Below are 22,651 nucleotides of genomic sequence, written 5' to 3'. Positions count from 1 at the left end.
CAGGTACTGGTAGGAAGGTTTCCTACCGTTCCACAGCTCATAAGGAGTCTTATCGAGCTTCTTTCGGGGTACCTTATTCAAAAGGTAGTTACTTGTCAAAATCGCCTCACCCCAAGCATCTTGAGGTAGGCCCGAACTTATAAGCATCGCATTCATCATATCTTTCAATGTACGATTCTTTCGTTCGGCAACACCGTTCGATTGAGGTGAGTAAGGTGCAGTACGCTCGTGTATTATACCTACACTTGCACAGAAGTCACCAATAGGTGCTTCGTACTCACCACCTCTATCGTTTCTAACCTTCTTAATTCTCCGATTAAGTTGGTTTTCCACTTCATTCTTATAAAGAACGAATTTATCAACGGCTTCATCTTTGCTCTTAAGCAAATACACATAGCAGTATCGTGTGCTATCGTCGATAAATGTGATAAAATACTTATTACCACCTCTCGTTTGTATCGATCTAAAATCGCACAAATCACTATGGATTAATTCTAGTGGTTCAGTTTCCCTTTCAATCGACTTGAAAGGTACTTTCGTTAGTTTTGCCTCAACACAAATTTCACACTTGTTATTTGTGTCAATTTGAAAGTTAGGAATATGGTCCATGCTAATTAATCTACGCATAGAATCAAAATTAACATGACCTAGTCTACCATGCCACAAACTGGAAGACTCAAGCAAGTAAACATAATTAACTTTGCTTTTATTGATAACAGGAATTACATTGAGCTTAAAGAGCCCATCAGTTACATATCCTTTACCAACAAACATCCCTAACTTGGACAAAACTACTTTGTCTGACTCGAACACCATGCGAAAGCCATGCTTGTTCAACAGAGAGCCAGACACAAGATTCTTCCTCAGCTCAGGAACATACAGCACGTTGTTCAACGTTAGTTCCTTCCCGGAAGTCATCTTCAGAACCACCTTGCCCATGCCTTCCACAGCAGACTGAGCAGAGTTTCCCATCCACACCTTTTCACCCTCAACGGTCTCAAAGGTGTTGAACATCTCTCGGTTGCAACACAAGTGCCTGGTTGCACCGGTATCAATGAACCACTCACGAGGGTTTGAGCCCACGAGGTTCACCTCGGTCACCATAGCCGAAAGGCTAATCTCGACCTCTTTCTGATTGCTATCTCCAACAACATTGGCTTCAGAACTCTTGTTCTTCTTCCTTGGAGCCTTGCATTCAGATGCTCTGTGGCCATGCTTGCCACAATTGTAGCATTCACCAGGAAACTTGTTCTTGGTAACGCCACCTTTCGGACCTAGCTTTCGCTTGTCCTTCTTGTTCCTCTTGGAGCTCTTACCGTGCTCCACAACATTGGCCTTAGCGCCAACAACGATAGGAGCCTTCCTATCATTCGTCCTGTTCCCTTCATCAATCCTGAGTCGCTGGATCAGGTCCTCCAGATTCATCTCCTTTCGCTTATGCTTAAGGTAGTTCTTGAAGTCCTTCCAACCTGGAGGCAACAAATGTATCACAGATCCCACTTGGAAGGCTTCACTTAGCACCATGCCCTCGTCACGGATCTCATCAAAGATTAATTGCAAATCTTCTACCTGACTTAACACGGTCTTTGAATCAACCATTTTGAAGTCGAGGAATCGGCCAACTACAAATTTCTTTGAGCCGGCATCCTCACTTCGGTATTTATGATCCAAAGCTTCCCACAATGCTTTTGATGTGCTTATCTTTCGATATACATCATATAGCGTGTCACACAATCCATTCAGGATGTAGTTTCGGCAAAGGAAGTCCGAATCCTTCCAATAGCCAACCGCCATCACGGATTGTGCATCTTGTTCCTTCAACTCGGGAACACTCTTGGACAAGAACCTTGCCAGGCCGAGAGTTGCTAGGTAGAACAACATCTTCTGTTGCCACCTCTTGAAGTTTGAACCAACACCGGTGAACTTCTCCGGCTTTTCAGCCGAACCACTCGGTACCGAAGGTACCCGAGACATGGGAATATATCCCTCAGTGCTCCCACCATCTTGTGAACCAACGTTCACTGGTGTAGCTTTGGAATTAGCAACATTGTTGCCATTCCCTCCACTATTATCCGCAACAACGTTATTATAGCCGTTTCTTCCATTGTTGTCCGCAACAACATTATCCTCCCCATCAATTGGCAGTACGGGATGCTCCATTTTTCTTCAAGGAAATTCGGATAAGACCACCACCGGGAAAACAAATATAAGGTTTTAAGACTGTTGGTACCGTTGGTAGAAAACACAAATAATAATCAAAAATAAGATTATTATTTTCTGGAAAGAAGGGAAGAAAAGATGAAGAAAAGTGGCTAGTGTTTGGTGTTGGGTTTTTGCAAGAGTCAAGTGAGCACTCTTTCCTTAAAACCTTATTTGCCACCTCCCAAAGATGCTAGGAGCGTTGTGGCCTAGGCTTCGCAGGATAAAACTTGCTATGACTCAGTGTTTGAGCATTCAAACAAAGAATCCGACGAGCAAGACGTGGTTATGAACACAGTTAGTCAAGAAAGAGTAGAAGCAGAGAGGTTTCTACTGCCTCTACCCTCTCTTATATAGGGTTGAAGGAGCAAATAGCCTTTATTATGGCAATTAAAATTGGAATTGATAGACAATTAATTCCGTAACAGATGAATTCAATCCCCTCCTGACCGTTAGCCAATTTTTGGACGACATTCGTGCCCCCAGGTGCCGGCGCACACGAGCTCGGGCTTGAATCAAGCCTTTTTCAATCTCTGCTAGTTGGAATTTGATTTGCACCCCCCCCCCCCCCCCGCGCGAGAGAGCCTCTATGCTATACAATTCTACAAGCTTCAAAAGAGCTCTTGTATATAAGGGGGGAAAATCTTCATTCCAAAGCAATGTGGGACAAAAAGCTCACTTTTTCCCTTCATTTTCCAACTCAAATGGGTCTACTTTGAGAATCAATATCTCATTCACCCATTATCCGTTTTGAGCGTACAATATATCGATCTCTTCGTCTCACTACGAAGAATCCGAATCCACTTTATCCCGACCCAAATCAGAAGTGGACCCCACTGATAATTGTACCACAAAATAGCCACTTAACATGCCATTTTATGCCATTTTAAACTATTTTTTCCAACAACTAATAGTATGAATACACAAAAGCCTGGTTGATGTGATAGATTAAGGTGTGTACTTAGCTTTACGAGTGTGTGCCACGATGCTCAAACAAACTGATACAGAAAATAGCGTGGGATTATGATGTGCCACACTGTATTTCACTATGTGCATATAGAGTTCGCACAAAAATAATCCACACAATTTCACATAAAGCACAGACTGTTGCACTCAACGTTAAATTTCCAACATCATAAACAAAACACAGAAATGTTCATTAAAAAACCAAAAAACAACATAACACCTGAGGAATAAATTAGAGCAAAGCGTCAACCAATAAAAAAAAACAAAAAACACATAAAAGATCCGATGAATAAATTCCAAACATCATGACGGTAAATATGTTACCAGAGAACATAATCGATATGTAACAAATTGTATTGCTAAGTGTTTCAGTACAAGAATCAGAATGTGTACCCTTGCTTAACAAAGAATCTCCTACTTATACTACCCTGCTAATGGTAAGTAACGATTATATCATAATGAGGTGCCGAACACCTTATTTCTCTTAAACTCTGTCTTAAATAAGCGGTAGTAAATGACCCCCTAGTAAATGATTATGCCCGTTGGACTTCTAGGTATCGAGTTAGGTGCTTGTTGGTGGCCGGGTCGGGTGCTTGTCCTATTACTCTGTCACATCATAAATAGAATACATAAATGAGCCTAAATGTGAACTAAGCAAAAGTACTGATCAACCTGCTCAAATGAGCACACATAGGTAGCATTGTTCAACAACGTCACGGTATTCAACTGCACTACGGAAGTTCTTCAAATGGTGTATGTTAAACTCGATCAATCAAAAAAATCTGACGCATATAAGTCATCCACTTTGTTACGTGCATCACGCCAAAGCTTCTGTATTCTTCTAGGAACAAGCTTCAATTCCGTACGACAACCCCACACCGATCATCAACCACATCATCAAGGACCACAGACCATAAATCTTTCTGACAAAGGGCGAACAACGATGAAAAACATTAGAAATTGGCAAACAACAAAATCAAGCACAATCGTAAGGGAAAAGACAAAAAACAACTTGTTGTGCACTTAGGCAGCACTGTGTATGTGATAAGCTCAATTTCTAGGCATTATTTAAAGTAATTTTAGTTAGTGAGTTGCATAAATAAATTAAGTTTTAGGGTCAATTTTATTATAGATATTACATTTATATGTATGTTACTAGTTTAGATTGGTTTTAATAAGTATTAGATTAATGTTGCATTTTTATGAATATAATAGTATTTTATTTTAGCTATAGTATTTTATTACTTGGTTTTATTAAATTGTGTCATTAGTTTATAATTATTATTAATTTAACTTTAGTTTATTTTATTTTGTGTTCATTGGAGTTAGTTGCGCAGCAATAAAGAAAGAAAAGGGAAATGAGTTTTGCCTTCTTGCGTATCCCAAAAGAAAGAAAAAGAAAAATAAGGGAAAAAGAACCCTTTATAAATAGTTTTAGGTTTGGGGTGCGTACGGCGGTAGACGGGAGCAGAAAGAAAAAAGAGGGCGAAGGGAAAAAACGAAAGCCTGGGGAGAAGCAGTAGGGGTCTTCGGCGAGGAAAGGAGGCAGAAGACATTCGAGGCTTCATCGCAGAGGAATTTCTGAGCTTCAATCACAGCTATCATCTCTTAGGCTTGAATTATTTTTCTTCTCTATTTTATTTCTTGTTTAAATTTCCAGAATAATATTCTTTGAATTGTTTATGCATTTAATTATGATTATTGGCTAGAACTTTAATTAGGGATTTGGATTAGCCTATATTAGATTAATTGACTATTTTTCATGTGTTGATTCTTCTAATTTCAGTTTAATAATTGAATTTGATTATATTTATTTTATGTGTTTTAATTGTGGATTGTGTGACTGGCCATTACATAATTCTAATATTAGGGTTCATAAGAAGAACTGACAGGTGAATTATGAACCTAGAACTCGTAAGATAAACACAATTGACCTAAACTAGACATAGCTTTAGGTATTTGTGGTGATATTTGATTGTTTCTTAATGGGTTTAATTAATGTTGGTGAGATATCGACGGATGATCACAGTTAATTGGATACAACCTAGTAGCTCGACGGAGTATTAGGATATATATGAGGCAATCATCACTATAGTTATAAGAATTAATATTTAGGAGAGTTAGTTAATTATCTAATAGGTGAACCCAAATCCCTAGTCTTCTCTTAATTAGAGTTTCCCTTTGCTTTAAATTCATAAATATTCTTTTAATCACATTAATTCTATTTATTTGCGAATTTCCTTATCAACAATTTGATTATTTAAGATAACAGTTAATAGTGTTCTTCGTGGGATCGACCCTGGAATACTCCAGGAATTTATACTGTGATTGACTCTGTGCGCTTGCAGATTATAGCAATCAGTATGCCATAATGTGCAATAATAATGTTAGTATGTATAATCAATAACCAGGTCGATTTGATAGACTGGGGTGTGCACTTAGGCTTGAGTGTGCGTGCCCTACTCTGCAGAATTAATGTGTATGAAAAATGTAAAACAAGCTGATGTGCATCTGAGTTGAACTGTGTGTGCCACAATGTAGAATAAATACTGTCAGTAAGAATACACAATGGCCACATACAAAATCAAACACAAATGGTAATGATTTGATATATTAAACACAGAATGAAGATTTGATATACTAAACACAAATGGCTCTAATGTTTGCCACTTGGTTTCCTCGCCGTTTTCCCTAAAATTAGCCACATTAAAATTGGTTTTGAGTGGATATTGGCTATATTCAATTCGCCAGGACGTACCGAATGATTTAAAAGATTGTAGACAATTGTTGTCGTCGTCGTGGAGCAGATCGACAAAACACAGGCGTGGAGGCGATGGATCAATGGTTTCCTTCGTAGATGCAGAGGAAGTGTGGGAACTAAGGAGAAGGTCTCGCAATTTTCATAGTTCACTATGCACTAAAATACCCATAATACCCTCCAACTATCTAAAATAAATAAAGATCAACCTTAAAATCTCATAAAAATATGTTTTAATCTAAACCATTGATCACCCTAAATAAATGGCTATGATGAGTTCCTATGTTCCTACCTAAGGATGAGTTCTTATATGATTTTTAATCTATATATATATATATATATATATATATATATATATATATATATATATATATATATATATATATATATATATATATATATATATATATATATATATAGAAGAGCGCTAATATGCGGCGGGGTCTTACGGTGCGGCGGTGCGGTCAAATTCCAGAATACACCAACAGTGTTAACAATATGCACCAACAGTGTAATAAAAACACACCCCAATGAAATGTAATAAAACATCACAAAATACACCACAGACTCAAAAAAATACACCATATAACTCACCACCCCCAATGGTGTATTTCCGAACAGTGTATGGTGTTTTTACTCACACCTAATGGTGTGTGTTTGGTGATGCAGGGCTCTGTTTACTCTGTTTTGTGTGGTGTATTTCCTAACGTTGATGGTGCATATTTGGTGAACTATTGGTGTTGCCGCACCGTAAGAAATAACCGCACCGTAAGACACTACCACACCTGAACCCGCCTATATATATATATATATATATATATATATATATATATATATATATATATATATATAATAATAATAATAATAATAATAATAATAAAAACCAAAAAACAATGAAGCTTCAAACCAATTAACTTAACATTTTCTCATAGCCATTAGATGAGAGTACGGTGCCTAACATACATAAGCACAAAGGTAAATAACATGCTGCACGTAAGATTTACCATTGGTTAATTAACATCCAAAATCTCTCTATAAATTCTCCGAATCACTAAGCCAAAGATGCATCATAGCCCCAAGTTTCCTCTTACACGTTAACTGGATGTCCATATATATATGGGGCCTTGAGAGATGATTATATTATCAGATCAGATCAGATCAATTGCATTAATGCTAACAAAAATGAAGGCCTTTAACCTCATCACACTAGCAGTTGTATTGCTTCTCTTGGGAGAAGCACAATTTTCGTTGGCTGCTTGCGACGCGAAGCAGCTCGACCCTTGCTTTAGCGCCTTAACGCTCAATGCCAACCCATCACCACTCTGCTGCGAGAGGCTTAATCAACATAAGCCTTGCTTCTGCGAATACGTCAAGAGTCCCACTCTGAATGAGTATATCATCAAGTCCCCAGCTGCCAAGAAAGCCAATGAACTCTGCAAGGTTACAATTCCCAAGTGCTGAGAAAACCTCCATTTCACTTCATCATATCAATCCCGCCCGTCTATGTGTGCGCTATATTAATACTAACAATAAACACCTTTCTCTTTCTTTTTCTATTTTTAATTTTACTATGTCTTGAATATTAAATTCATATCCTGCTTGGTTATGATCTGTGTACTAGTTATATGTCATCATTTGTATATATGAAAGAGTACAGTACCCTCCCCTAAAAATGGGGGTCTTGTCTATTAGTTAAATTTAGATCAAGTTTTATTTAAATTATTATATATGTACAAATAAAAAAAAAAGTGTAAAATAAATTATTTTTTTGTCAAAATAAAATGCATAAACATTCAAATATTCAATAAAGAAAAGAAATACAATTTAAAATTTATCTTAAAAATGACATTTTATTGTATATTTATTAGATACAAAATTGTTAGCCAAAATTTAAATATCAATTTCTTTTAAAGTTTTATTTTCAATTTCAATTAAAACCACCTTTTGAATTTTATAAACATTATTATCAAGCATAAAAGTAATAAATTATATCTGCCTTTAAGATAAGTAAAAAAAATTGAACCCCAAAACTTGGGTGTCACCTGTGTCGCCCTAATAAGACATGGCCATGGACAACCTTAGCTTGTGAAATAGATTTCATTATCCATTATGGCCATTTCTCCAATTTACATCTATTATTGACATATATAATTGCTTTTTATTCTTCAGTAATAGTATTTGACCCGTGCGCTGCACGGTATGTAAATTAAAAAGTATTTATTGTGTGTATGTTATGTTACAAATTGTGAGAACTAATGAGCTTAAAATTGATAACATATAAATGAAATATGATTGGAAATTCAACAAAAACAATATGAAAATGGTATATTACAAATAGTTGCAAGGTCATGGAACTAATAAAAGAGGACTTTACAAAATTACAGATTATTGAAAACCTCATGATATACAACATTAGTGGTTGATGAAGTAGTTGAAGTTGGGTCTTTGACTATCAATATTTTGAGACCGTCTGGATTATTAACCCGAGATGCAGCAACGTACAACTGGCCGTGTACAAAAAACGGTTTCTTTAGTATTAAACCAACATGAGTCAACGTTTGTCCTTGACTTTTGGTAATGGTCATTGCATATGAAATCATAATTGGGAATTGCCTTCGTTGAAATTTGAACGGCAATCTTGGATCAGAGGGTGACATTGACATTCGGGGGATTAACACTTTTGTACCTTTGTTAGGTCCAGTCAGAATCTCGCCTTCAATAACATGGTCTGCTAACTTTGTGATTATCAACCGAGTCCCATTGCACAAACCAAGAGAATGGTCAATGTTTCTCATTAACATTACCGGGGATCCTATTTTCAAAGTCAATGCATGATTTGGTAGACCTGAAACCCTAATGCTGTTTAGAAATTCCGGTGTGTGTACATCTCCAAATATACCGTTGTCGCCATCGGCTTTGCATACTGCATCTGAACTGAAGTACGATATGCTTTCGGTATTATGCAACTCAGTCATATATTCATTGACTGCGTTGACCACATCGAGCGTTGATGCTAATATAGCACGACCTATTAGATGCTCGGGGTCAGTGTTTCCATTTGCAAACATAGGAAATGTACTCTGCACAATTGTTTTAATATCATCCGCTCCAGCTGACAGTAACATGTGTTTTGGAATTTCAACCTCTGCGAAACCATCATTCTGCCCACCCAGCTTTCCATCACCGACATTAGCAATCCAATCGGCAAATTCTTGTAAGGCCTACCGATTTCCACCATTGGGTACCGAACATAGTCTAAGGTTTTGAGTCAACCTTAAAACTTTGCAACTATCCCATAGGTATGATGAATTTATGGCTGAAGAAACAATATCTTGCCGTGTACCTTTTGGGACTACCGGGAGGATTTGACGGAAATCTCCACCCGAAACAACTGTTTTACCACCAAACGTCTTCATTTCACTACACGGGTCTACAAAACGCAACAAATCCCTCATAGTTCGATCTAATGCTTCAAAACAATGTTTGTGCATCATGGGAGCTTCATCCCATATTATCAAACTCGTCTTTATCAACAATTCAGCCAGCTCGCTACCTTGCTTAATGTTACAGGTTGAGTCTTCATTTATTGCAATAGGTATTGCAAATCTCGAGTGAGCAGTACGGCCACCTGGTAACAATAGAGAAGCTATGCCGCTTGATGCCACATTTAAAACAATCTTACCTTTGGATCGGATTGCAGCTGACAACGCTCTCCACAAAAAAGTCTTTCCTGTTCCACCGTAACCATAAACAAAAAATAAGCCACCTTTACCTTCTTCAATGTCTTGTATAACCGTATCATAGATGAGACTCTGTTCTTCAGTTAGTTTTGCACACAACACTTCAGCATCTTCTTTCAACTGCTCACAATTGTAAGCCAACTCTTCAAATATCAACCTATTCTGAAACAACCTTGAATTATATGTACTTGGTATTGGCATCGGAGGATAGTCTTTTAAAGATTTATTTTGATGCCCCAATAGGTTTTCCAATTCGAACAATGCAAAGTTCTTTTTCTCTTCCTCTGTTAAGACCAAATCTGTTACGATGCAAACAGTCAGATAATTATCCTTATAACTTAATTGAATTTATTGTATAAACAAAAAGTACGTACATTACCTGGTTGTTTTAATATTCTTCTTTGATAGTGTTGAGCATCTTCAGACAAATGTTGCCACACCTGATTCCAAACATTTTCGGGTCTAATAATTGATGAGGATGTTAGTAAGACAACAAATAGCTTCCTTAATGAATATGCAGATGACCAGTAGCTTGCTTCATTAACATGCATCTCTAAAGGTCAAGTACTCAACACCATTAACTGTCCTAATATCTTGGAAGCATTTTGGACCACGAACTATGTTCAATAGACACCTTAAATAATAAATTTCTCCTGATGCTGGTGGGACATAGAATATCTGACCAATTGAGAAACCCTTCTTTCTTGGATGCCATTCACGGATGTCCTTTTTCCACACAAATTTGGTAGGCATCTCAATGTAAGTTAATAAGCTCGCTTCTTTAAACTTCTGGTTGGCTACAAACCATGCGTTAAACATACTTTGCCCAACGGTTTCTCTATTCAGGACATGATCAATGGTATCATCGTCTTGGAACACAACAGATTGGCAGTCAGGCAAGTGAAAGCTTAGTCGCTCAACTGGTGGAGTCCTGTACTGAACTTCAAAACTAAACAACCGCCATGCGGTCTCGCATGCAGAGATGTACCGGCAATCATAGTACATGTTTATTTCATCCACCATCTCATTACCAGCTTCATCCATTGTAGTCTTATAAAACTCAGCCGTTACACGGTCGTTACCCTTGTTGACATACTTGAATAAGTACTTGATTGACCTAGATTGGTTACACCACTCTACATTGATGTGTGCTTTGTATTTCAAGAGCAAGTACCGATTATGTGGTACAACATACCTATTGTCCAATTCTATTCAATTTTTTTTAATTGTCCTCTTATCATCCCTTCTTCGATACAACGGGTAACCATCCTGGTCAAAATGGGATGCATCAATAAATCTCTTTGGAAAATGCTTCGAGCACTTGCCATTTACCATGCACGGTGAATTACTCCTGGCAACACCACATGGGCCGTGCAACATGAATTCTTCGACCGCTTTGTAATACTCGATGTCTATCAATTTGTCTGGGATCTCGGCCGAAATTATCGTGTCCATAAAAGCAGGATTGGCAAAGCAACTCGTCCCTTGTAGGAACAATAATATGTGAGCATGTGGAGACCCCGTTTCTGAAACTCAATTGTGTATATTACTGTTGCAAAAACAATTACATGATGTTAGTTCTAGAATTCGTATGATTAAGTAGTGTATTAGAAAATGATTTTATAAGGAAATGCGGTGCGCACCTGCCCTCATAGGACCAAACAGTTTCCCATTTTTTATTTCTTTTATTAAGCAATCTAGCTTCATTTTGAAAATTCGGCAAACAATGTCCGGACGATCTTCAGCTTTCAAATTTCTTTTCTCCAAAAAGCGTTGAACCTCGGGCCATTTAGGATTACATGTAAAAGTAATAAACAGGTTTGGATAACCTATAAATCTGCAAATTGCCATGGCGTCTTGGTAGTTCTGTATCATGTATCTTGCTCCTCCCGTGAAACTTGAAGGTAATATTATCCTTTTACCTTGAGAGCTAGGTTGCACTTCACCTCTTGTTAACGCATCAGAAAGACCTTTGTACGCCTCACATCTTAAAGTTTTTTGATTGGACCTAATGTATAGCAACCTCGAAGATTCAACCATAGTATACGCATCAACCAAGAATTGTTGGAATAACCTTTTAGCGTACAATATAGTTGAGATCTCATTTGATCTTTCGTGAATACGGAACGCGAAGTACTCTCTTTGTGAAACACTCTTTCTTGCAAAATTTTGTTTATTACTATGTGTGGCAAAATGTATATCTTCCCTGAAACCATCCTCCCCATATGGAAATAAAATTGGGTATTGCAATTGTAGATACGCTGGGTTTAATTCACTAATTCGTTTAAGCATTCTAGATCTAGACTCGACCACGATATCACGTTCACCCATGCAAGGTTCTAGATCTCCAACAATGAGAGCAGCAACCTCTGAAGCAGTTGGTAGTGCATACGTTCTGGCATCTTTAGATCTCTTCCCGATTAATCTCATTCTAATTTCACTTGTAGGATTAGATTGCATAAATGACTTGGCCATTCGGAATGACTTAACCAAAACATTGTGATCATCTAGATCTTGCTTAATGTCATGAACTACATCAAGATGCACGGCAGAACCATTGCTTTCCGTCCTAAGAGATAAAAATATATAATATAAGCTTTCCAGTATTTAAAAATGACAGGAACAAAATAGTTTAGTAGCCCCGAATATTATTATACCTGAAAGAGTTGGAGCGATTTTGTATCTCATTCTCTGTATCGTGAATGTATAATTGTGCAAATTTAGGTTGAGTGCCGAGTGCCGGTAGTAGAGTTCCAATGCGGTGGAAATTTTGACCATTTATACGGAATATGGGAGGTGATTTTCCATTGTTAATAGTTCTATCAATCTTCCCACCCTTTGACGTGAAGCAAAACATATTGTTATATGACCTTATATTCTTCAAAAAACATTTGTTTTTATCACTTGATGTAAAGAATAGATCATACAACTTTTGAGGAGGCCTTGTCATCAATGGAAACTTTATCTTACCATTCACACAACATGCGGTGTATTTAGGGCTGTCACATGATCTTGAATTGCTTGACCGTTCATTGTACCAAAAAAAGGCATTACAATGCTCGCAAACGTACTCGGGATCACCACTATCAAAATAATAGTCTATAAAAAAAAATTGATATTAGTTCATATGTAACAAAATAATGTAGTTCATTGTAGTAAAAAGATAGTACGTATTCGTTGGACAACATTTAATATGAACTCACCATTTTTTGTTGGCACATTTTCATGCAAATGGTCCACAACTCCCTGGAAATCTGATATCAAATTTCGACAATGCTTGATGGGTTCAGTATCCGACTCTACGACGACTATTTGCATGTTGTTGTCATTTGTAATACAACAATTACTTTCAAGTCCTACAGAAACGATTATATAATATATTACATGATTATTACATCCAATCTAATATTTACTTGGCAATAAGAAACGCCTTCTGGTAATATATTGATACCTAGTTGCGAATCTGGTGATCGATTTAGGTCGAAGCACCGATCCCGACAGTTGGATGTAGTTGGTATGGCGCGGTCTCCAATAACTGTTTCGTCGTTTGCTATAATTAAACAGAAATTGTAAAATGACCTGTTAGACTATTTATTATTCCATTCGGCTACACGATAAATCATAGTAATATTATTACAATATGCTGTTTGAGATTATTACTATTTGTTATGTTGCTAAACGGAATTCTGCTACCGCAAACTTGCGTTGACGTAGTCTGTATTGGCGTTCTCCCCGGAGAAGAACCTGTGAATTAGGGAAAAAAACCTCTAAATGAATAATCTATAACCCAGGTGATTATAGATTATTTACTCAATTTCACCTTTATTACCTTGCGAGAGTGGTGATCTATTTAGGTCAAACAAATGATTATGGCGCTTGGTTAGCGGTGATTTATCAAGGTCCCCGGTAGCTCGAGTTACATTTACTTTAATTAGTCAACAGGCGTAAAAAACACACGTTAGAATAATAATTGTCCAATTTGATTGTTATATCATTTATTTACTAAAAATTTGGTAATATTGGTTTAGCTAATTACTATTTGATATGTTTCTTAATGCCATTCTGCTACCAAAATCTTGGATTGGGGTAGTCCGTATTGTCGTTCGAACCGCATTGTCACCTGTCAATTGCAATGACGACTAATGTTAACAACGATTCATTAACGTAGTGAACTGTTCCAAATGAAAACACTTACCATTTGTAAGAATATTTAAAGGCGTACTTAGTGAACTTTGGAAAACACCAATTAGCGGTGTACCCATTCTTGTATTCTTGTTAGATTGAAGGAACGACATGTACACTCCACCATTGACATTGATATCTTCATTATCTGTTAGAAATATACAATGTTATCAATACAGATGTATTATTTGGTCGACCCATTTTGGTTACTCATACCGAGATGTACTTTAATTAATCAATCAGAGTAATACAACTATCTGCATTAATAATAATTAATAACAAATAGGATAGTAATTAATAATAATTAAAATTAATAAACAATTGAGTACATGAAGTTGTGATACATAAACAATTAAACTTAGTGTTTACATAATAATAATAATATTTATGCGGACTGCGATTACGTGATTGTTATTATGAGTAAATAATAATCAAATTTATGCTTAGGACAATTAAACAATCAAATGAATACATAATATCACTACCATACTAATAATACATGTATTTGTTTTATAATAATACATTTCAGTGTTATAATAACCAAATTGATATAGCAATAATAATATTTTACTAATATTAATAATAATAAACACAATAATCCTAATAATAATAATAATAATAATAATAATAATAATAATAATAATAATAATAATAATAATAATAATAATAATAATAATAATAATAATAAAGGAGAAATGCGGTGATGTCTACAGCTGGCCTCCTTGGGTGATGTTCACCGCTGTCCTTCCCTTCCAGATACACCTACCAGGCTCTTTTCTAAGCTCAACACACTCATCCCATTGTGGGTTCTCTCACAAAAATGGAGTTCATTACTCCGGTTAGGGTTCGATTTGGCCATCTCGACCCCTCTATACTATGGATTCGCGATCAAGATGATCTTATTGTGAAGTATAGGTTGACGCATACGACTCAACAATACTCAATCTGAGTGTTAAGACCATAGTCAAAACCCCGATTCGGATTTATCAACGGTGTTTCGTGCTATATATGAGCACTATACATGTACAGCCGGCTGTCATGGGTTTAGGTAGATCGAAGCTTGGTGGTAGCAGATGTGTCGATTGCTCAACGATGGACCAAGGCAGAAATGGGTGTTCTCCTACACCATTTCTATAATTTATAAGAAGTTGGGTAAGGATTTCTAACCCTATCTCTTCTACATTTTCAGATCTAAGTAGTTTGTATATATATCTATCTAAAACGACAGCTTCTAGACCTAATTTTTAGAAATCTTCTTCGTGTATTATGAAATTTGTTTAGAAATCTTCTTCATGTATATCACAACACATATATACTGGAATTTATATAGTTTATAGCGTTTGAGATAGTATTTGGAGCAAGAACATATGCATAGGGTTTATATGCTTTTAGATAGTATTTAGGGCTATAATCTAACAGAGATTAATATAATTAAGGATAAGAGTATATAGTATTACCTGGGTTGTTGCTGTTCTGCTTTCGCTTTGCACCAATCGTGGTTGAAGTTGTAATTTTCTTCATGTGTTCGTCTGGAAATGTATTTTCTGCAGTTCTAATTAGCAGTTTTGTTTAGGTGTTGATGCAGAGAGAATAAGAATATGTCTATGTTGATTGTTATATAGTAGTACAGACTTCACAACCAAGATTGGTAGCACAACATTGGAAACTGGCCAATATAAATCAAGTTGGAATACTAAAAGTTTTAGTTGTGCTACTTAATGCATAGTGATATGAATATACGTGCTAGTTGCATATTATTAGTATTTCCTCCTAATAATTTTATTGATTATTCATTAGTACAATTATTCTGAAATATAATAAGATGCTGATTAAGCTACTATGTTGTTTTTCAGGTAGCTTGCATATAAAAAGAGATGTGTTTGTGAACATGTGGTGACATGTTTTCACTAACTAACTACCAATGTTATCCAGTTTGGTACTTACAGTTGCTAATGAAGCCTCAAAGATAAGTTTTAAGCCTAGACAATAGTTTAAAATCTACTTTCATATATATTGTTTTTTAAAAATAATATTATTACATTGTTTCTAACAAATCCCTATTTTATTCTCCCTTGATACAGGTAATTATCTTGTGGAATCTATATCACCAAATAGAAAGTTCATCTTAAAGTTGTTTAGCATCAATTACAAATTTGGTGTCAACACATGGTAAATGCAAAATCTCTATATATAATACAATGATCATGTACTTTCTAATACCGTGATTATAGTTTACGCCATTTGAATGACAATGGTATCTTAATTTAATTATTGTGGACAAAAATGCAGGCAAGCTGCTACATAATCTATGATGGTTCAAAGGATTTTGAAGAGAGTTTATATTGCAAGTTGTTGTGAACATGGCTGTGGCCTCGAGGGGACCTTATAATGCACACGTTGTCAAACTCAGTTGTACTTTCATTATAAAAGATAAGTTTTAATTCCATAATTAGCTATCACTATACTTAAGTAAACGTGTGTTCCCTACTCATGTACTCAATGTAATATATCTGAGCTATATTTTGATCTGCATTATAGTATGCTTTCTGAACTCACCTGAAATCAAATTGTCTCTTTACTTTATTAGAGTATTTTTATTTTAAGGTTTATAAGTTCAAGTTTACTGAAAATATTAATAAGATCTGATTGGATTTTTTTTTTATTTGGTTATGTTAGGCTTATTGAAATACCTCTAGGATGAAGTTATATTACATTTTTATTGAAATACCTCTAGGATTTTTTTTATTTTTATTTTTGTTACCTTATATTAAGTACAATGTTAATATGCTGTTTACATGTATTCAGCGTGCTCAAAATTGGATACCAACATGCTTTGCTTTTGGTGATCACAAAAATGAAGAAGGGAGTGACAGCAACAAATATACATGGTGAGATATATCTTTTACTAACTAATTTAGTTTTGTACTCTTTGTATAAATAGTTTAGTAATCAGTGTATAGTTATTAATAGCATGTAATCTAAATAGAAGTGATGGATAAGTGCCTTTAGGATTAGATTAAAAAAAAAAAAAAAGAGTTCATATTTACAATCTTTACATTGTTAGGAATAGAACATGGAAAATTATAATTAATCACTAAGCTTTATCTTACATTGATCTGCCCACTAACGTTTTACATTAACAAATTACAATTGAAGTTATATACATATGCTAATATATACTATCTACATTGTCTTTTTCCATCGCGGGATGTTAATACTCGTTTGCTTTATGTGGAATCACTGTCTTCTTTAGTACCTACAAACAAAAAAAAAAAAAAAAAAAAAAAAAAAAAAACAATTGCAGAAAGGATAAAAAATTATCCTTACTAATAACATAAGATAATCTTTGCGAACTGCAACCAATTAAAAAAAGAGATAGTCTAAAAATGTTGTCAAACTGTCTAAGGACCATCACAAGTGTGTCCTCACAAAACCATTCAAAAAAAATATTGTTGAGCACATCCCAGACATTCTACTCATTACACATTCATTATTTCTCAATTTTGACCACAGCTTCCTTGCTTTTTTTAGAACTTTGTGTGCTGGAAAATTCATCAATCAGGAATCTCTTGACAGTGCCATTCTCAATGGTGTTCTCTGCATTCAGCCTCTGTGCAACAACTTGTAGAGGACTTTCAGCTTCATTTGCTTGGTCATTTCCTACAAAATAGAGATTTGAAACTGTAAGTACTAAATAATTTGCATTTTTAAAGTAATTAGTATAATAGTATAATACAATACTCTGTAGCCCCAATTATACCTCTAGATCCCATAGATCATCGTCTGTAAGCTCCAACTCCAATTTCGAACTGAGGTCCCGGTCCCTAACTCCAACTAGCTCTGGTGCATGCTTTTCTACAACCTTTTCATCAGTGATGATCCTCATAATAGGGAAGGCATTAAGGTAGTTTTGGAACTGTTATTTGCGAACAGCAATTCAAAAGAGTAGATTCAATCCAATTAGAGTCTCAAGCTCCTTAGGTAGCCCCTTTCGGCCCTGCACGTAATTAATTTTAATTTTTAAAAGTTTGTGTACATAGGAAATTTAAACAATTGGTAAATTAGTTAAGAATTGGTATATTAATCACCATTTAGTACCTTAGTATGGGAAGAATTCAAATCATCTGCACTAACACCAAGTAGATCAAGGCACTCCTTGTCCCATAGAAGGAAAAGAGCATTCCCATCCAAGTCCACAACCCTCACTTTAACCCTGTACCTCAAGGTTCCATCCCCCCAATTCCTGTCACATGTAGAACACCACAGCCAGTTACCTTTCATTTTCAGCTTTTTGTTGCAACCCTTTGTTCTACACGAAGCATAGTACCACTCAGGATCATCAATGAACACAATCCTTGCTGCCACCCAAAAATCTCCAAACTGCACACACACATAGAGAATTAGCAAGGTACATTCTAAGCCCAAATCCAATCCTGTTTATTTATATAGTATGGTTAAATACAACTAACCAAGCTTAATTTGTGTGTGCAGGTTTGGGTCAAACACAGAGTATGGTTTGCATAACCATAGCTGGTCAGGTTGCCACTCACTGTCCATATGCCTCAATGAATACAGAGCATGTGTGGCAAAAACATCTAACAATGGTCAACTATAGAGTGAGTACAAATATCTTGAATAAGACTTGAAATGATCCAATGTAAACATTAAAGTGATTATTATACTGTTTGTGCAGGTTGAAGTGACATACAGAGTATGATTTGCATACTCACTCTCACAACAATTTCAAATTGAGCTAAGCAGCCACTAACATTCTCTTTGATTTGTTACTGTATAAAGTTTGAATGAGGATTAATGGGATGCTAAGTTCTCTATTTACTCTCACTGTGCAGGTTTGAGATGACTACATAGCATGGCATGCACATTATTAGTCTATATATTTAAAGACTATTTATTTCCTCAATCAGCTAAGTATCCAATGGTATACTTCACAGTATTATTAAATTAACCAAGTATTATATTTGTTTCAAATCTCATGCATATTATTAAATGCAGATTACAAATCAAGCATTGGCATTGATATTTCAACAGAGAATTGCTATAGAGATAATAGCATATCTACAGCACAATGAGCTAAGCACCCACTAACAGTCTCTCTAATACTTACTATATATCGTTTTAATTTGTATTAATGGGATGCTAAGTTCTATATTGTCTCTCATTGTGCAGGTTTGAGATGCCTACATAGCATGACCTGCACAGTATTAGTCTATATATTTAAAGACTATTTATTTCTCAATCAGGTAAGCATCCAATGGTATACTTAAAGTCATACTCAATTTTAGTCAATTAACCAAATAGTATATTTGTTAATTCTCATAATGCATATTATGCTCATGCAGATTACAATTAAAGCAGTTGGCATTGATATCTACCATGGAAATCTGAAGCACCTCCTTGTCTTTGTATATTGACTAAGGTAACAACTAATAGGTTTTAAATATAGAGATTACCTCCTTGTCTCTGTATATTTCACTGATAGTACGGACTTCCATATCACCAGATAGGGAAACTGAATATGAGCTGCATTCCTTAAAACTCGATTGCAAAATAATACTGCGCATTGGAGTTTGTTCCTGACTGATACTGTGATTGTTATACAAAATTCACTAAGAATTAGGGACTAATTGAATAAGTAGTGCAAGAATAAGCATTGACTAAAAACCTAATTAGATAGAAATTTAAAAAGGTTAGATAGAAATCACTCTGCAAATTGTGCTGCGCTTCCGCTTCTGTTCGCCTTCCTATGACGGCGCCTCCGGGGGCCGCCGCGCCCCCTCCCCGCACCTTCGCGGACATTCTCTCATCTGTTGCCTCGCCTTCTCTCCTCCGTCCTCCGGAGAGGTTCAAAGGAATGCCTGCAAATATGGACAAATAATAATATAAGTTAGGCAGAAACTAAAATTTGTTATGTACTTACTTTTTAGACACACCCTAGCCCTACAAAATTGGATCAACACCAATAAAGGCTCTTGTGAAGTAGAATTGTAGAATGCCTCGATCTTGCTTACGTGTTCATCCCACAAAGTACACATCAATTGTATACCACTGCAAAATGTTAGATAAGAGATTAGAAGAACAGAAACTCTAAAAATATAATAGAAATAGAATGAAAATAGGAAAAAAAAAACACTATCCTATACCACTGTAAAATGTTAGATAAGAGATTAGAAGAACAGAAACTGTAAAAATATAATAGAAATAGAATGAAAATAGGAAAAAACATACTCAGTGTCTTCAATGGTGAAGTCAATCAGCCTAGAGTTCTTCCCATTAATCAATTTCTCCTGTGGGCAGTGAATCTCAATAACTCGACCAATCACATCTACAAAATAGTGGATTAGAGTATAATAAAATAATATTAACAAAATCGATTATTCAGAAAATTAAATAAAAGATACCAATTGATTACCAAAGAAGTGCTTCTCATCAAGGCCTTCATTAGACTTGATCTCCCTAAATGACTTCAGACGATACATTTTCATAGGAAACTTCGCATTCTTTAAATCCTTTACCATAGTCTGATAATTGAATTTAATCATGTACTTCTGTGGGCTGGTCTTGTATGAGTAGAAATTAGTGATCACACAAAAATTCTTTATAGCGTAAACTGAACCTTCAAAAAAATTACTTAGGTACTTATCCACATATTCTTTGGGTACATGAGCATGCAGGAAGGAACCCTGTGTATATGTAAATAACATAAATAGGAGCTTTGTTTATATATCTCATACATAGCAACTGTGAAAAATAAAAAACATATATTTTTAACCCTAAACTGCACTGCATACTGTTGATGTATTTGAATATACTTACCTCTTCATCATGAAAAACTATCTCTTTTGATCTAATCTTAGATGGATCACTTCTCTCAGGTATCTGATATACTCGCACCACCCGTAGCCTAAGAGCCTGCCTGGTGTTCATTGGAGATATTTGGCTAGCAAGGATGAACATCTTGTTGTAGGGAAAAAGAAGGAGAGAGGCCGCTGTATATTTTTTCTGTGCAATAACTTAGTGTGTATATGTGCTGTATATATAAGGTCTGATGACCTTTCGTACTTTTCCCTTCGAAATTAATACCTAGGGAATACGTATGGGTTCGTGGGCTCAATGTTCAATATGGGGAACTAATGGGATTAAATACATTCTCTAATCTCATTGGATTGGAGCTAGATCTACCATAGATATTTTTAAAAACGTAGGTTTCTATAAAGTTTAAGTATTACACTGCACAAGCCCTTCGTTTTCCGACGCAGATACAATAAATATTTCGGCTATGTCAAAACGGCGTCGTTCCTTTTGGGCGGGAGTTTTTTGCTCCTATTATTTTGCTTTAATATATATAGAGATAACAACATTTTTACTTTTACGTTTACAAATTGATCAAATTTCATCTAAACGTTTTGAAATATCGCATTTACACCAAATATCATCCTTATGTCATATGAGAACATATATTACATTAGACTAAATTTAGTTAAGTTCAAAGGGTTATGGGTAAAAACTAATCAAAACAATACGTACTTCTCTTATCTCTTATTTATTTATAATATTAATAAAAATAAAATCATCCTGTGTAGTTTCTCGCCCAAACTTTTATTAATAATTAATAATAAGGTTATTTTGCTTAAAAGGGAGAAATAATTTCATTAGTTATATTGTCTTTATTTTTCTCCAATGTAAGAATTCTATACATTCAAATTCATCAATTGATTATATTCACTACATTCTCTATTATCTAATTTGTGCACTATTTTTAAATTAAATATCAAAGTTATAATACAGAATAATGCCATATATTTATTTACCAAATATTTTATTAATACCATGAAAAGATTAAAAAATATATAATTAATAAAGCCAATCATATTAACTACTCGAGGAATTTGTTCACAAAGAGAGTATTCAAATCACACAACAAATTGAAGTGGGAAACTACCTCGCAATGTCCTTGCTTGACAATCAGAAGTTAGCGAATTTGACTAGCGAATTATATCAACGGTGAGAAAAAAGATATTTGAAAAATTAGCAGTTTAGATTAACATGTAAAATGACCTAAGGGTATAATAATAATAATAATAATAATAATAATAATAATAATAATAATAATAATAATAATAATAATAATAATAATAATAATAATAATAATAATAATAATAATAATAATAATAATAATAATAATTGTTTAAAATAATAATAATAATAATTTAAAAAGAAATAAATTTTTTTAAAAAATAAATAAAACATATGGGAAGCCGAACATTCCGCTCTTTTTAGTTTTACCACTTTTCCCACATCGGTGGGAAAAGTGGCATGGGAGCCTTGAGGCTCCTATAAAAGGAGCCTTAAGGCTCCAATTTAAAAATTAAGCTTTCCCATCCGTTGATGGACAAGCAGTGAGTCAGCGGAACTGGCTCTTGTTATTTAAGGAGTCGAAATGATTCCACAATATTTTTTTTTTTTAAATATAGAGGTGTATTGGAGAAATCATTCTAAAAAACGCTAACTGAAAATATTGTAATTTGCAATATTTGTATTTTCAGTGGTTTGAAACAAATTGTTGTTTCAAACTGTTGAATAACCAAACATTTTCTTTAGCATTTTGATTGTTGGGTTATATCATATTGCCAATTAGGAATTTCTCTATCCATAATAATTTATTCAAAACTAATGGTTGAACTAAATGAACACTAAGCAAAACACCTAAAGGGCTGATACCGTTGATTCATTCATTGATCTTGTATGTATATGTGCATTCATTATATATAATAGAACCCTTTGCAAC

At 35.0% G+C, this 22,651-nt stretch overlaps 3 protein-coding genes across 3 annotated transcripts; all 3 read right to left on the bottom strand.

Moving 5' to 3' along the window:
• Positions 1–8,301: 8,301 nt before the first annotated feature.
• On the bottom strand, positions 8,302–10,707 carry LOC109164477 (ATP-dependent DNA helicase pif1-like). The gene is made up of 3 exons (XM_019313003.1): positions 10,347–10,707; positions 9,280–9,962; positions 8,302–9,144 (listed from the first exon to the last, which is right to left on the bottom strand). The coding sequence occupies exons 1-3, from the start codon at positions 10,705–10,707 to the stop codon at positions 8,302–8,304; spliced, it is 1,887 nt and encodes a 628-aa protein (XP_019168548.1).
• A 168-nt stretch (positions 10,708–10,875) lies between these two features.
• On the bottom strand, positions 10,876–15,366 carry LOC109164475. The gene is made up of 8 exons (XM_019313002.1): positions 15,303–15,366; positions 13,922–13,993; positions 13,784–13,835; positions 13,364–13,407; positions 13,077–13,213; positions 12,321–12,499; positions 11,307–12,232; positions 10,876–11,189 (listed from the first exon to the last, which is right to left on the bottom strand). Exons 1-8 carry the CDS (start codon positions 15,364–15,366, stop codon positions 10,876–10,878), a joined length of 1,788 nt encoding a protein of 595 aa, XP_019168547.1.
• Positions 15,367–17,448: 2,082 nt separating this feature from the next.
• LOC109164474 lies at positions 17,449–20,790 on the bottom strand. The gene is made up of 10 exons (XM_019313001.1): positions 20,680–20,790; positions 20,276–20,546; positions 20,092–20,188; positions 19,784–19,911; positions 19,529–19,721; positions 19,317–19,449; positions 18,173–18,225; positions 17,944–18,088; positions 17,606–17,761; positions 17,449–17,505 (listed from the first exon to the last, which is right to left on the bottom strand). The coding sequence occupies exons 1-10, from the start codon at positions 20,788–20,790 to the stop codon at positions 17,449–17,451; spliced, it is 1,344 nt and encodes a 447-aa protein (XP_019168546.1).
• Positions 20,791–22,651: the final 1,861 nt, after the last annotated feature.

The sequence above is a fragment of the Ipomoea nil genome, unplaced genomic scaffold (assembly GCF_001879475.1).
Source record: "Ipomoea nil cultivar Tokyo-kokei standard unplaced genomic scaffold, Asagao_1.1 scaffold3065, whole genome shotgun sequence".
In the NCBI taxonomy this organism is placed as follows: domain Eukaryota; kingdom Viridiplantae; phylum Streptophyta; class Magnoliopsida; order Solanales; family Convolvulaceae; genus Ipomoea; species Ipomoea nil.
This window is presented reverse-complemented; position numbering and strand designations above follow the sequence as displayed.